We start from the raw sequence: 15,576 nt of genomic DNA, 5'->3' as shown, positions 1-15,576 counted from the left end.
TCCTTACCATGCATTACAATAAGCACACACACACACACACACACACACACACACACACACGATGAGCACACACACAAACATGTGTGCTCATACAGTACATCTTTAATGATAGAGAAATGGATATTAGCATGGCGAGAGGAGCCTTTTTAAGTGTTCCATGGATGAAATGAGAGAGCTGTCACTGGAGATTAGGTAGCAGGAACACACAACTCACTCACACACACGCACACACACACACACGCACACACGCACACACGCACACACACACGCACGCACACACACACACACACACACACACACACACCCACACACACACTCCCTCATTATCCTCATCCGTGTTGACATGCCAGCGCTAACAGTATTACACACCAACAAGGACCCTATCACCATGCCTGTTAAACACACTCCACCATGCTGCTCACGCAGCGCGTGAGAAACATTTAGCTAAGCTTGTCGGTTTGCTTCAACCAGGAGCCCATACGGAAAACATAATCCATACTTCTGTAGTACAAACCCTACCTACTGTATATGTGGCCTCTGATAGCTTACAGGATCAGGTGAGCTAACACCAAGTGTGGATATCTTGCAAGTTATTTGATGTGATGAAAACATACAGTAATCTCCTGTCCGTCTCCCGTGCGTAACGCACCGTGACTGAGACATCAAGTGAGTTTTCTGAAGGCTCAGATGGTTGGAGAGCGTGGTGCTACAGTAGCAGCAACACCGCAGCTGTGGCTTTGCATTCCAGCATCAGCCACTAGACAATGAGCTGTAAAGTGTCTGGTGAGTGACCATGTGATAATTGTTAAATAAGGGACACTTCACGTCGCATACATTCATTATGTCCACCACCATACTGGTGTCGACATACAGTGCAGCACTGTGTAATCCAAAAAAGAAGAGAAAAGGTTATAATATATTTGGTACGGGAATGTCTTTTTTTTCTTTCTTTTTTTATGATGTAATAGGGGATAATTCCCTTAGGACCTTTCCTCTGATCTTTTTCACTACAGAAAGACGCCGGTATGGTAATGGGGAAATGTTAAAATGTGTCTCTTTAAGTATACGATTCCCATACAAAATATATTAACATAACCTTATAGAATGGTTAGGCTGTATTGTGATGAGACTTGAGCTTTCATATTTCATTTGTATCTCGTATCTCAGTGTTAGTAAGTGTTCAGTAAGCATTCAGTAAGTGTTAAGGTCTTACGCGGGAAATAACACCTTCTGCGTGTGCACCAACATCATGCAAGCGTTCCAAAATTCTTTAACACTCTCGTTCTATTCAATCATTCATCCACACCACCGTGTGCACCTGCTGCGTGCATCTGCCAGCGTCTGCGAGTGCATGTTTTACCCCACGCCCCCCCCCCCAACGTCTCCAATAAAAACTGCCTCTACGGGATCACAATTCTTTTTCCTGTTTTTCTTCCTGTAAACAATAAACCAATAAACCAACGTGGGTAGCCGTCGAGGAGGACAAGATGAACGAGGAGTCTTTAATCATAGAGGTAGAAAAACAATCAGGCGTCTCAATAATATGAGAGGAGAGAGCATGGTGGGAGATTGTTATGGGAATTTCAGGTAAGTTACATATTGCAACAACAACAATTCCCCCAGGTGAAATTACCACAGATTACCACCGCACGCGCTTTTTCTCGTTGGCCGGTGTGGATCCTGTATTAGCCAGAAATGGTCTTCTTTGTCTTCTCTGCTCAGGGTTGTTGATGAAAGAACCAGCCTGCTGTTAGTGTCCTGTGGGCTGTGTTCTCTCTGATGGCTCACTGAGGATGATGCCATACGAGAGACACAGATGTCCTGCTGTGTACACACACAAACGCGCACACGCATGCACACACACTGGGCACGTCAAGCTCCTCTGCTCCTCTACATCCTGACAACTAACAGCAACGCACCCCCCCCCCCCCCCCCCCCCCCCCCCCCCCACACACACACACACACATAAAAGCTCCCCCTCCACCCTGACAGCTTCTAAACAGCTGATTTGTCAGGGGCTCGGCCTGCAAACAGGCTAAATGTTCCCGAGCCGTCCCGTCAAATCCTTCCTGACGGCCGCAGGAAGACAGCGGGAGGAAGAATGATGACATCAAAGCCTGGGACTGTCTGCGCCCAGAGAAACTGTCAGTTTCTCCTCTCTGCTTCTCATGGAAGTTTGATGGCTTTTGTGGAGGTTTTATTTTCCCCTCCCTCACGCTCCTTTTATTTGGATCAAATTGCTCCGTTTCCAGTGAGCCGCTTCTCCTTCCCTCTTCTTGGGCTGTGAATGGAGAGTGACTGGAAAGGGCCCTTTCTCTCTCTGGACACAATGAAAGAGCTGCTATGTGAATAGGCTTCTCTCTCCTCTCCATCATGACCCGCATGGCAGAACAACCAAGGCCTGGTTGGAAACTGGACCGCACGCATTATTCTTTTAAGACATTTCATATGATTGATAACATTATATAAGGTCTTAGTTAGGTCAGGTGGAGCCTGGAGCCTGTGTCTGTGTGTGTGTGTGTGTCTGTGTGTGTCTGTGTGTGTCTGTGTGTGTCTGTGTGTGTGTCTGTGTGTCTGTGTGTGTGTGTGTGTGTGCGTCTGCGTCTGCGTCTGCGTCTGCGTCTGCGTCTGTGTCTGTGTGTGTGTGTCTGTGTGTCTGTGTGTCTGTGTGCCTTGTGCCTCCTGGCCAAGGTCCGACTCCACTGTCCCACTGGTCTCCTTTGTGAAACCGGTGACCTTGTTTCACGGTCAATAATAGTTATTATGATTTATTATTTTATTATTATTTGGATGGCATTAGGCATCCGTCACAGTTAGGATTATGCATTTGTGTGTTGACATGATTGAAAACACCCTTATAGCCGCCACATAGTCAATGGCCAACTCCTTCACATGCATGCATTTGACTTCTCCCTCCGAACAACCCCTTTGAACCCCACAAATAATATTTACCCCATTATGTACATCCCCCACCGTACCCATGATCCTGTGCTGTGCTGTAGCTGTCTTGACCTACTTTGAGCTCCACCTTCCTCTGACAGGACCAATCACATCTCTCTCGGCCCTGTGTGGAGTGGCATGACCGTGCTGTGCCGTCTCCACAGAACATAAACAGTATTATATTGACTCTGATCCCTGCAGCTTATACACACTCTCTCTGTCACTCCACGAGTGCGTGTCCCTCTCCCCTTCACATGCCCTCATGTCTCCTCCCCCGTGTGTGGACACACATGCCTGTGTGGATCTGAGGCTCTGTCTCGTTGTGAGTTAGATTACATTTAACATTCTTCATATAAGACAAGTGAGGGCCGGTTAGCCTGATATAGTCCCATCTCCCTCCATGTATGTTAATGCTGTCATATATATATATATATGTATTGTAAATGTATTTCCGATGAGCCTATTCAAGTGAAATTTGCACCAGACTTTGGTATTAACGTTTTCATTTTTTTCATTTAATTTATTTATTTTTGCACATGAGATTGTCATACATGTCATACATTTTTTATGTGTTCTATACAATTAATTAAGTTCCCCATGGGCAACTCAAAAAATCCAGACAAAAAATCTAAACATTAAAGTGTCAAAAAGTATTGAACACACTAACTGAAATTAATTCAATGCTTAGTGGAGAAGCCTTTGTTTGTAATGACAGCTTCAAGGTGCTTTCTGTATGAAGTAACTAAACACCCGCAGTATTCAGGTGTGATTTTGGCCCAGTCCTCTACACAGATTGTCTTTCAATCTTGAAGATTGCGGGGGCCCTCTGGTGAATCTGGATCTTCAGATGCTTCCACAAATGTTCAATTGGGTATAAGTCAGGTGATTGACTGGGCCATTCCAACAAGTTGATTTTCTTTCTCTGAAACCAATTGCGAGTTTCCTTTGCTGTATGCTTTGGATCGTTGTCCTGCTTGAAGGTCCACCCACGTCTCATCCTCTGCATCCTGGTGGATGGCAGCAGGTTCATCTCAAGAATCTCTCTGTACATGGCTCCATTCATTATTCCTTCAATGATATGAAGTCTGCCAGTACCACGAGAGGAGAAACAGCCCCACACCATGATACTTCCACCTCCAAACTTCACTGTTGGTATAGTGTTATTCGGGTGATGTGCAGTGCCATTTCTCCTCCAAACATGTTGTGTGACAGCCAGAAAGTTCAATTTTGGTCTCATCTGACCAGAGTACATGCTCCCAGTAGTTCACTAGCTTGTCCAAATATTGTTTGGCAAACCTTAAACGAACTTCAACATGTCTTTTTTTCAGTAGTGGAGTCTTGCGGGCTGAGCGTGCACAGAGGCCATGGCGGTGGAGTGCATTGCCTACTGTCCTTTCTGTCACAGTTGTACCTGCTGCCTCCAAGTCTTTCTGGAGCTCTTTCCTAGTGGTCCTTGGCTCTTTGGCTACTCTTCTAAGTATCCTTCTGACTCCCTGATCAGAAATCTTGCAAGGAGCTCCTGTGCGTGGCCGGTTGGTAGTGGAGTGATGTTACTTCCACTTACGGATAATGCCCCCAATGGTGCTTACTGGAAGTTGTGAAATACGTCTGTAGCCAATTCCATTTTCATGTTTTGCAACAATCTGGTTGCAAAGGTCTTGAGACAACTCTTTGCTTTTACCCATCATTAGATGTTTGTTGTGTGGCACCTTGGTAACAAAAAAAAACTTTTATAGCCCATCAATATATTCTAACCCAGCTGACATTAATTAGCACAGATTGGAGGTAGAGTTGCCTTCTAATTAGTTATGGTTTTCAGCTGGTTCCTTGCCTTTCCTTGCTGTGGTGTACTTGCTTTTTCTTAGTGTGTTCAATACTTTTTTCCTGTTTCATTCCATTTTATTACACATAACTTTATTTACATATGGACTTAAATGTTTAGATTTTTTTGTCTGGATTGTTTGAGTTAATACCAAAGTCTGGTGCAGATTTCACTTGAATAGACTCATTGGAAATACATTTACTGGACAAAATGTTGATGTGTTAAATACTTATTTCCCCCACTGTGTGTGTATATATACTGTATATATATATATATATATATATACACGCCCATATGCCATTCTTTGTCCATGTCCAGATAATAGGAAGTGTATGTGGCTTCCTGTCTGGTAGCTAGAAGGGTTGTTGCAACATGCCTCATCTAGCAGACAAGTGAGGGCTGGTGCCTCTCTCACTCTGGCGTGCGTGTGTGTGTCTGTCTGTGTGTGTGTGGGTGTGTGTGTCTATGTGCGAGCTTGTGCGTGCCATGAACCCTAACCAAAAAACACCCAACAGCGTCTCCAGTCCTCAACCCTCCCCTGTATACGCTGGAGGATGAGTGTGTCAAGAGGACTCTCCCAGTCTTAACTGTGTTGACGTCTCTGAGCGTGTCCCTCCCTCCCTGTAGACACACCGTGAAACAAGCCCTGGCAACCGCGTCTCTCAGGACCAGGCTAATCTGACACATCACATCTACCACTCCTACCCTGCACACTGACACTGTCTCTCTCCTGTTACCCTATACACTTACATACCTCCTAAGCTTCATATCAAATCTCTCTTTCTCTCTCTCTCTCTCTACCTCTGTCCTGACCCTTCCCCCTCGCTCTGTCCCTTTTTTTTTCTTCTTTACAAATCTCCTTCAGTCTCCCTCTCCTTCCTTCAGTCGTGTTGAAGTGTGCTTCTCCTCTCCCCAGGATGCCAAGTTTGTGGAGGAGCGGAGGAAGCAGCTGCAGACCTACCTGAGGATGGTGATGAACAAGCTGATCCAGGCCCTCCCTGACTTCTCAGCCAGACCCACCAAGGAGACCCTGCTGCAGCTGCTGCCTTTCTGCCTGTGAGTGTCTACACACTGTCCTGTCCACATCACAATAAGGCCCTCCAGGCTGTGATGTGTCCTCCATATGGTCACAGGGAGGGGGCTTGTTAGCCACGGCATTCAGCAGAATTCCGGCGAACCCCCTACAAAGAGACAATATTGACTATAAATCACGGGCTTGAGGGCGTTATTGCTTTTCTGGTTACACAACAAATCCGATCATTGTAGAAAGAAAAACAATGCTTTAAGTTTTTATTTCGTGACAGATCGTGGTGGTGTCTGTTCTAATAATAACAGCTTGGATTTCTATAGCGCCTTTCATAAAACCCAAGGACGCTTTACAATTCTAAGGAAATGGTCAGACAGACAAAACAGAAAACAAACAAAGCAAAACAGAAACAGTGACTAGGGGCCAAAGGCCTTGGTGAACAGATGGGTTTTAAGGGCTGATTTGAAGGAGTCCAGGGTGGGGGCTTTGCGGATCACACACTGAAGGCTCTGTCCCCAAAGGTCCGTAGGTTGGTGCGGGGGGGTGGACAGCAGGCCCATGTCTGCGGACCGCGGGTTCTGTGCTTCGAAATATAGTTTCTCAAAACTAACCATTGTCAAGGGAATGTGATAAACGAATCGATGAATATCATAACAGGTGATTTAACCGGGTCATTAAATCACGCCTTTGAACGCCAACGCTTGTTCTGATCAAACCAACCGTTGTATAATCCTCATTTCAACACCTCTCTCTAATCTGTGTGTGTGTGTGCGTGCTGGTGCCCATTCTTACCACATTTCCACCATCAGTGACCAATCAGTGAGTGTGATCATGGGTCCTATCACGGCTCCTGACAACAGTCTTATTTCCTGTCTGTGGGAGCTGATACTTGTTGACCTGAAGAACCATCAGAATGACCTGAAATATATACCATATGTGTATATATACAGTGGGTTCGGAAAGTATTCAGACCCCCTTACATTTTTCACTCTTTGTCATATTGCAGCCATTTGCTAAAATCAATTAATTTCATTTCTTTCCTCGTTCATGCACACACAGCACCCAATATTGTCAGAAAAACACAGACTTGTAGACATTTTTGCAGATTTATTACAAAATAAACACTGAAATATCACATAAGTATTCAGACCCTTTGCTGTGACACTTGTATATTTAACTCAGGTGCTGTCCAATTCTTCTGATCATCCTTGAGATGGGCCTACACCTTCCTTGGAGTCCAGTTGTGCTTAATTATATTGATTGGACTTGGTAAAATGGTACCCTCTTTGAGCTGCAACGTTTGCAGGAAAAGCGCTATACAAATAAAGTTATTATTATTATTATTATTATTATGGGCCATTAGGCTCGAGAACCATCGGTTCTCAAGGATACATACTTTTACTTATACCCCGATGTAGTAATTTACAGCAAACACTATGTACCAGTGACACATCCAGAACTGCTCTTGATGACACCAAACAGGAGCATCAGATTGATGAGATGGGGATCCCTGGTCTGGCCCTGGTAATAGGTTGTTGTCAGATAGAGTGAGCCTCGAAAAGATGACAAACTAATTAGTATATTCATCAGCCTGTCGTGTGTGTGTGTGTGTGTGTGTGTGTGTGTGTGTTCTATGTTGCATTGAAATGACATTAAACTAAGATAATAAGATGATTATCATAATTGTTCAAATCTTAAGTAATTACAGAAAAAGTGAATGACATTTTCGAGAGCGAGATCTGTTGTGGTATTTAAAAATGGCGGTTAGCGATGAACTATGAACATGGGATGACGATGTTGTGACCAATCAACGGTCTGCAACGTCACACACAGCCTGGCAAAAAGTACCTATCGCTCCTAGTAGCTCCTAGTCAGGAAGGGTAGCTAAAACGGCCCGGCTCGGTTGGCAGTGGAGAACGCAAAACAAACCGGGCTCACGCGGTCCGGCACGGTAGTGGAAAAGTGCCACAAGACACATCCATAGACCGAAAGGAAACTCAACCAGCAAACATCATATTCACATCAGCAGCATAGACAGACCCACTCACTCAATCACTCAGTACTCTTTGATGGAGAAGAAGAAGAAGAAGAAGGAGGAGGGGGGAGGGGAAAAAAATATAAGGAAAGACTGAAAGAGAGAGAGAAGTGTGTAAAGTGCTAGGGAGGGGTGTCATTTTGACTGTGGGGATGAAAAGCCCAGGCAGAGAGAGAGACGGCAACTGCTGAGACCTGTTCACTCACTCCGTCAGCCCTGGGAGACACGGCTCTTTAATGCACACACACACACACACACACACACACACACACACACACACACACACACACACGCACACCTCAGCCCTGGGAGACATGGCTCTTTACTGGTGTCACAGCTGCTCAGGCTTTGACTGGCTCTGGGAGTGCAGCCTCCTCACCTCCCCACCAAACAAAAGACCAGCACTAGCTAACGCATCGGAAGGCTCAGTCGAAAAGGTGTGCGTGCGTGCGTGCGTGTGCTTGTGCGTGTGTGCGTATGTGTGTGCGCGTGTGTGTGTGCGTGTGTGTGCGTGTGTGTGTGTGTGTGTGTGTGTGTGCGCGTGTGCGTGTGTGTGTGCGTGTGTGTGCGTGTGTGTGTGTGTGTGTGTGTGTGTGTGTGTGTGTGTGTGATTCTGGGAAAAGGCCGTCACAGGGTTTTAGTCACAGGGAGGTGATGAGTATCTGAAGTTTGCACATTCATATTTTGTACTGAGATCACAGGACACCCAGTTCCTTCTTTTGCAGTGTTCAGAGAAAAACAACCGTGGCTCCCCTTCCAATGCCAAAGTCAAGTGCGGTTTTAGGTATTTCATCCTGAAATATGTTGAAAATGTGTTTCCCATCTGTTTGTGTTATAGTAGGTTATAGTCTGTTCTGCTAGTGTTTGTGGGTTATGGGTTATGTAATGTCTCAGCGTGGTGTGGGACACAGTGTCAGGAGTGAGAGGGAGTGAGAGGGAGAGAGAAAGAGGGAGAGAGAGAGAGAGGGAAAGAGAGAGAGGGAAAAAGAGAGTGTTTCGCACTGTAGTGCAGCGTGAGGGTTAGAGTCTAAGCTCGCTGGAAGGGAACCATGAAACACTCCACCAGGACCACTCTCTTTACCTGCCGTTGTGTGTGCATGCGTGTGTGTGTGTGTGTGTGGGCGGGCTTGTGTGTGTACATAGGCGTGCATGTGTGTGTATTGCGCCATAGCCCTGTGCAAGCAGGCAGAGGTGACGCCGCTCCCTTATTAATGGGGGGCTGTCGTGACCCCTGTGGCTCAGAGGGAGAGCCACAGCAGAGGGAGAGCCACAGCAGCAGAAAGCCTTCAAACAGAGCAGCAGGCTTTATTTATGCTGCCTGACCGCTACGCCACAGGTAAACAGGTGAAATAAGGGACACGGTGACAGTCGTCGCTAGAGTGCCTCTCTTCCACTTTCAGTTGAGGTCTCGGAGCGGTGCGATGTTTCAACTGTACCGGGTTGGACTGAGAAATTGTCCTGTATTGCCAAGACATTCATCCTCATTTTGTGTTTCCCAGAATTCTCATTTCCGTCTCCCAACCGTCCGTTTCGGTCCGAGATTCCTCCCGTGTCGGTTGTCAATGGAAGGATCTAGCATTCTAGTGGTACTACGCTCGTCTCCTACAGGCTCCTGCAGAGTTACTGCTGTGTTATTACCCTCCAGCTGAATCCCGCCCGCAGGGTAGAAATCACTGCCTGGAGCGAGAGGACCTTCATTGTACCACGGCAGTAAAGAGAGCAATCCAGCAGGGTACATCAAACAGACGTGGAGCATTCATCTCCCTCCTTTCATGTCCCTTTGACAAGGTGCTGCAGCAGCTCTCATTCAGACATGTTTACGAGCTCTCTCGGACGGACCCCAGGTTGACCTGTTGTTGTCGGGCTAACTAGGGCAGCGCTGTGACTAAGTGGGCCGAGATGACTTCCTCCTCTCTCACAGCGGCTCACACATGAACATGTACATCTGTAGGAGTCGGGAGTCCTGTAATAACTATAATAACTGTAATTGAATGTAGTCGTTCACAGGCGATTGCTACCTGGTAGGTCAGTCTTTTACAACGTGATAACGCTTTTTGTTTTATGCTATGATGCTACGATTATTGAGGACTGTATGGGTTGATTTGTGGTTCATATCCTCTCTCACAGGGACACCCCTCAGGCCAGCGAGGGAGGGAACAAGACCGCCCGCTCCAAAGCCTCGTCCCGCTTCCCCAGACTGGGCCGCAGTCGGAACCAGGAGGGCAGACCGGAGCCCCAGAGCGGTGACCTCTAACCTCTAGCCATGGACCCTGATCTTGACCTTTTCACATTTGACCCCGCTCACTGATTGGCGGATGGTAAGGGGCTATTGGCGCCCCTGTTGGACTCTCAGAGCCATAGAGACACAGTGAAGGTCGTTGAGGAGAGAGAAAGAGGAGGAGGAGGAGGAGAAGGAGGAGGAGGAGGCTGCTGGTTCCCCTGGCCTTCAGCAGCAGGACCATATGGCTACTTATCACTGGGAGTCAGAGACACTTGGCTTGCTTTTCTACCATAAACTTTACCCCCAAGACCACACATGAACTAGCTGGGTCTAGGATAGATGTCACACACACAGATGGGGACTTTTTCCTCTTTTAATCAGTTTTGTAGTGAAGCTGTATCATGGTCTTGGTGCCTACTGCCTACAGTGTTTTGTAGCTGATTTCTTGTTTTTGGGAGGTGGGGTTGGGGGAGGGTTATAGACCCGGGGAGGTTGGTTGAGTTAGAAATCGGAGGAGAGACTCATTGTAATGCATGGAACGGAATGAGGAATGATATCAAACACGTGTGAGCCCGCCCTCCGATTTTTTACCTCCGCCACCCTCCCCTATTTATAGATAAAAAAAGTCTTCATGCAAAACTAACATGTTTTTTGATGAATGTCATGATTAAGGTGCCATGGAACTTCATTCATCTTTTATATTTCTGTTACTAAATATAATCTGCACAAACCATGTATTCCATCTCACAACAAAGTATTTATCAAAGATGAACAGAGTAGCCAGCAGTTGCTATGATTCTGATCGTGAAATAAATGGGACTTAGTAGGAGAACAGTGCGTAGGCGTATATTGTAGATGAATGTCTTAACGGTGGTACTTAACACTTAGCTGCTTGATAAAATGCATGAAATGTGTTTCTTAACTATGCAGTTTATACACTGCTTTAACATGTATGAAACGGATCCTCGTACATATCACCCAAGAGTATTTGTGGACCATTTTCAAAGAAGAGATGACTTGAACGTTTTTTTTTTTGGTAACACTTAATCTGGGTCTGCTTGTTAAACATGTACAGTATACATTGTTTGTTGCCTATCAAATAGTTTAATACATGGACCGTATAAGGCCTGTTCATGGGTTTACTAATTATAGGCCTACTAGATTTGTACTGACATGATGTTAAATGGTTTAGAAACATTTAACTGATGGTTAACACACTATTTGATTATGTTACATAATCGGTTTAGTGAAGTGGACCTTCAAGTAGAACTTTAAATAATGTGTTACCAATTTTTCGAGAGAATGGAATGATTCCATTGGTGGGTCATGTCCCCGCCCACAATCCCTCTCCAATCAGATGTGCACAGGAAGTAACAGGTGATTGACACAGACTGGGGATGCTGCTTGAATTACAATTTAACACAAAGAGCAGATTCTGATTCAACTATTTACAACAATGTTTTTAAGCACAGTAATCAAATGTCAACATATACACAAGCATTATTTTTCACTCATTATGACAAACGGCACTGCTGTTGCATATTATATTCTAAACGTAAAAAAAATACTTTTCAATTGTTGCCGCTGTCGTGGCTCAGAGACATTGTGTGATGCATATGGAACGTCTTAGAATGTGTTCGACAGTTTTCAACCCTGTTTTCGCTGTCAAAATAGCAACCGCGCCCTGTACTGCTTCCTATTCACTTATGGGTAATGTCACGCCTCGTCAGTCATAACATACCCTGGCATTTACATCAATCTACTATACTCAGGCTTTAAGTAGTGTTGTTGCCACTCTCCTACAGAACAGTACCACTAGCCAGGTTCAGCTGTGTAAACCATATGTGTACAGTATTTGACATCATTAGTGAAAACCAAGGTGAACCTCTCTACCGGTGGGCTCTGGTGGGCTTCTCATGTACCTCTTGTTGTCCTTGCCTTAGTGTGGCAGTCTAGCCTTAAATCACTGTCACTGGCAGATGGAGGGGCGGTTCAATAAAGGAGAACTGTACATACATAGCAATGATGTTTTCTATCTGTGATGTTCTTCATATGCAAGTCTGTGGTGGTGGGGACAGAGTTGTGAGAGAATCCTTGATGACATGAATAGTTGAAGTGTGTGTGTGTGTGTGTGTGTGTGTGTGTGTGTGTGTGTGTGTGTGTGTGTGTGTGTGTGTGTGAGAGAGAGAGAGAGAGAGAGAGAGTGTGTGTGTGAGTGTGTGTGTATTTGTACGTGCATAGATGGATAAATGTGTAGATGCCTGTGCGTCATAAATGTGTGGATGCGGCTGCGTGCGTGTGTGCGTGTGCGTGCGTAGATGGATAAATGGGTTGATGTGTGTACAGTATGTATGGCTTGAAGGATGGATACACAGATTCTGAATCCTGCATCTGTTTTATTTCTGTTGCTGACTGTTTAGCATTCGCTGCACTGTACAGTCATCTCATCTTTATTCATCTCCCTACCCTTCTATTTACAAAAACACACTCCTGCATTTTCAGGGGTGTGTTGGGTCGGTGGAGAACAGAATGAGTGTGTACTAAATGCTCACAGTCGATTGACCAGAAAATTGTGTACAAGCCCAGTTAGGATAGGGATGACTGGTCCTGGCCATGTTAGATAGAGGACACTCTTCCCACAGCTGAGTGGATACAGGCCAGACATACCAAGTATTTACACCCAGATAACCAGGGATGTTTCAGTTGTACTCAAGGCCAACCGACTCTCTGTTGTTTCTGCCAGAACACAGAACACAGAATCCATTGAGCTGGAAGAAAGTCCTTGTAGAACACAACCACGCTCTTACCTTTGTCTCTGAAGGACGTGGCGGTCTTGGTGACCTTAGTTATTACAAGGTCGTAGTATAAACAGACAATTTTCACAAACACAAAGGTTGGTCATGCTCTGCTGCCGTAGTCATTAGAATAATCCAATTCTTTACCATAAAAGGCATTGCTTTCGCTTCTACAATGCCACATACTGCCTACTAGTGTCGGGAAACTGAAGCAGAAAATGTCGATGTTGGTTGTGAGCCTCCTAATACAGTAACTAAATCAGGTTTGTGTCAGTGTGGAATATAGAGGAGAGCAGATCGACAGCCAACAGGTTTGTAAACACAACCTGTCCTCTCTATGTAAACAGTTGAGGATGAAAGAGGAGCCAGATTGAGATGGTAATTTTCTGTCACTCAGAGAGATCATCTGTTCTTTTTCACTCTGTCTGACACTGACACAAAGCTCCAGAGGGCAAGATGGGCTGTTGCCAGAGAGAGAGAGGAGAGATTGTTGAGTTAATCTTATTTTATAATTAATCCTAATCTGAACACCTTCTGGTAATGGATAACCATGATTAAGATATTCAATAATGCCAACCAGAGTGGGGGATTCTATGTTGTTTTCATGATGTAATTAATGACCTTCCTATTGCGTATCAGATTACAGCACAGCTGTGCAGGTAGCCTGTGTAGTGGCCATCTTGGTCCACTATTCATCTTCTCGGAAACCAAGCTTTCGTAAGAGTCTGCTTGTCTTATTTCAGACTCGCTGATGTTCGTTAATTGCCTGTGTAGTTCCCTCCACCCAGCAGCGTTACACCCTCTTCCACCTCCAGAAGCCCCAGCCCCCTCAAAGCTCTCACAGGAGGCCCTGCTGGTCCTTTTATCAAACCGTGGCCTTGATTTAACCACCTTGTAAGATCCTGCTGAACTAGAGGGGAAGTGAGTTCCTGTGTGGCTGAGCAGTACTGCGGCGCAGATAGAGAGTGATTGAAATCCCTTCCATTGTTTGGAGAAAGAAGTCGGACTCAGTCTAATTGGACACTTAATCACATCAAGTGGTGTTTGATGGCATGTACTGATACCCTGAGGAGCGAGGGAGGGAGGGAGGGAGGGAGGGAGGGGAGAAAAATGGGGGGAGGAATGGGGCCACAACACGACAGTGCCCCAGATAAAGCACCACCGATCTCTCTCCGCCTGACTCTCTCCGCCTGACTCTCTCCTCTCTCTGTATCAGGACAGCACACACTTTAATTCCTCCAGACATTACCTGTCCCCATACACGGTGTCAGTATAGATGTGTGTCGGGACTCAAACACACTCACCTTTCTCCCAACAGCACCTGGGCACCTTTCATTTCCAGTCAGGTTTAAGTGGGACAAAAGTTCCCCCGGGAGGCAGAAAGCACTGAACCTTCAGAACGACCTCTTGTCATCCACACTGACACTGTATTTATTCTTCTTGAGTGAAGGAAGGTTTTCGAGGCGGACCGACACCTCGCCAAAGTGGTTTCATCTGTGTGTGTGTCTAACAATGGAGGTCAGCTCCATTTGTTTTATGTTAAAGATGGGTCCTTCACCAGACTTGAATGGATGAAGGAGAGATGAAGGATGAGGCCTGTAGGTACATGGAGGTTGATTCATGTTCCTGTGTTGCTGTCACTCACTTGCTGTCAAAGGACAGGCGTTCCTGAGATGGAATTCATTTGACTGTCAAACAGGTGCCTCATGAATATGAAACAAGGTTGGGTGTATGACATTGAATATGAATGGATGGCATTGATCAGATACCAATGTCACTCTGCTCCTGGTACATTGAGACTATGTTGTGAGTTTTTCGTTGTTCATTCAATGCTTCTCAGGTGTAATTCACTACTGTACATAATCAAGCAAATACTTGTATATCTCATGAAAAGTAGTCTCAACTCTAGCTGAGTTTGTACTCTGTGTTGTTTTGCTGTACAGTATCATATTATTCATTATGTTAATCATCATCAAGTGTTCTCTCATAGTCCTCATCTCCATGAGGTGCCACTGAATGAAACATAAGTAATCGACAGGTATATTCACAGCAGTCGAGGTCGGGGGAGGCAGAACTCCAGAGGATTGCTCATTGTAATTCATGGAACGAAATGAGGAATGGTACCAAGTGTTTGATACCATTCCTCATTCCATTTCATGCACTATAATGAGGCCGTCCTTCCATTTCTCCCTCTACCAGCCTCCACTGATTCACACAGTGAACAGACGCTGTGGAAGTTCCTCTCTCTCCTGAAGCCACATCCGTACGGTAACACACAAACCTGTTAGACTTCACACCCACATCACCACGGTTGATTCCCCTCATCACCCTCACCAGGCATGTCCTTTAGTGTGTGTGTGTGTGTGTGTGTGTGTGTGTGTGTGTGCGTGCGTGCGTGCGTGCGTGCGTGCGTGCGTGCGTGCGTGCGTGCGTGCGTGCGGTATTGCCTCCTACAGTACAGTACTGTATCTCTGTCACTCGTGACTCTGCTATTTCAGTTATTGCAACATCACACCCTCTCAAGTTGGCTCGTGACTTCACTTCACTGTTTGAAAGTAAGATAGAAACTCAAGGGATATTGGCCTTGATCATAGACCCCTGTCATATCATCAGCTTTCACTTTGTAAATGGACTGACTTACAGTGGGGGTATTGTATATTTTGTCCAGTAAATGTATTTCCAATGAGCGTATTCAAGTGAAATCTGCACCAGACTTTGGTATTAACTCAAACAATC

General features: G+C 45.6%; 1 protein-coding gene across 1 annotated transcript in view; it reads left to right on the top strand.

Moving 5' to 3' along the window:
- snx29 (sorting nexin 29) overlaps positions 1 to 10,215 on the top strand; it is a 71,817-nt gene extending 61,602 nt beyond the window's left edge. Inside the window, exons 20-21 of the mRNA XM_080542024.1 lie at positions 5,679 to 5,818; positions 9,952 to 10,215. Of these exons, the coding sequence (XP_080398150.1) occupies positions 5,679 to 5,818; positions 9,952 to 10,078 (267 nt within the window). The 3' untranslated portion in view covers positions 10,079 to 10,215. The remainder of the gene's footprint in view (positions 1 to 5,678; positions 5,819 to 9,951) is intronic.
- The last annotated feature ends 5,361 nt before the right edge of the window (positions 10,216 to 15,576 follow it).

This window comes from Nansenia antarctica, assembly GCF_963989245.1.
Source record: "Nansenia antarctica genome assembly, chromosome: 11".
Taxonomy (NCBI): domain Eukaryota; kingdom Metazoa; phylum Chordata; class Actinopteri; order Argentiniformes; family Microstomatidae; genus Nansenia; species Nansenia antarctica.
Note: the sequence above shows the minus strand (reverse complement) of the source record. Positions and strands in the feature narration are given on the sequence as shown.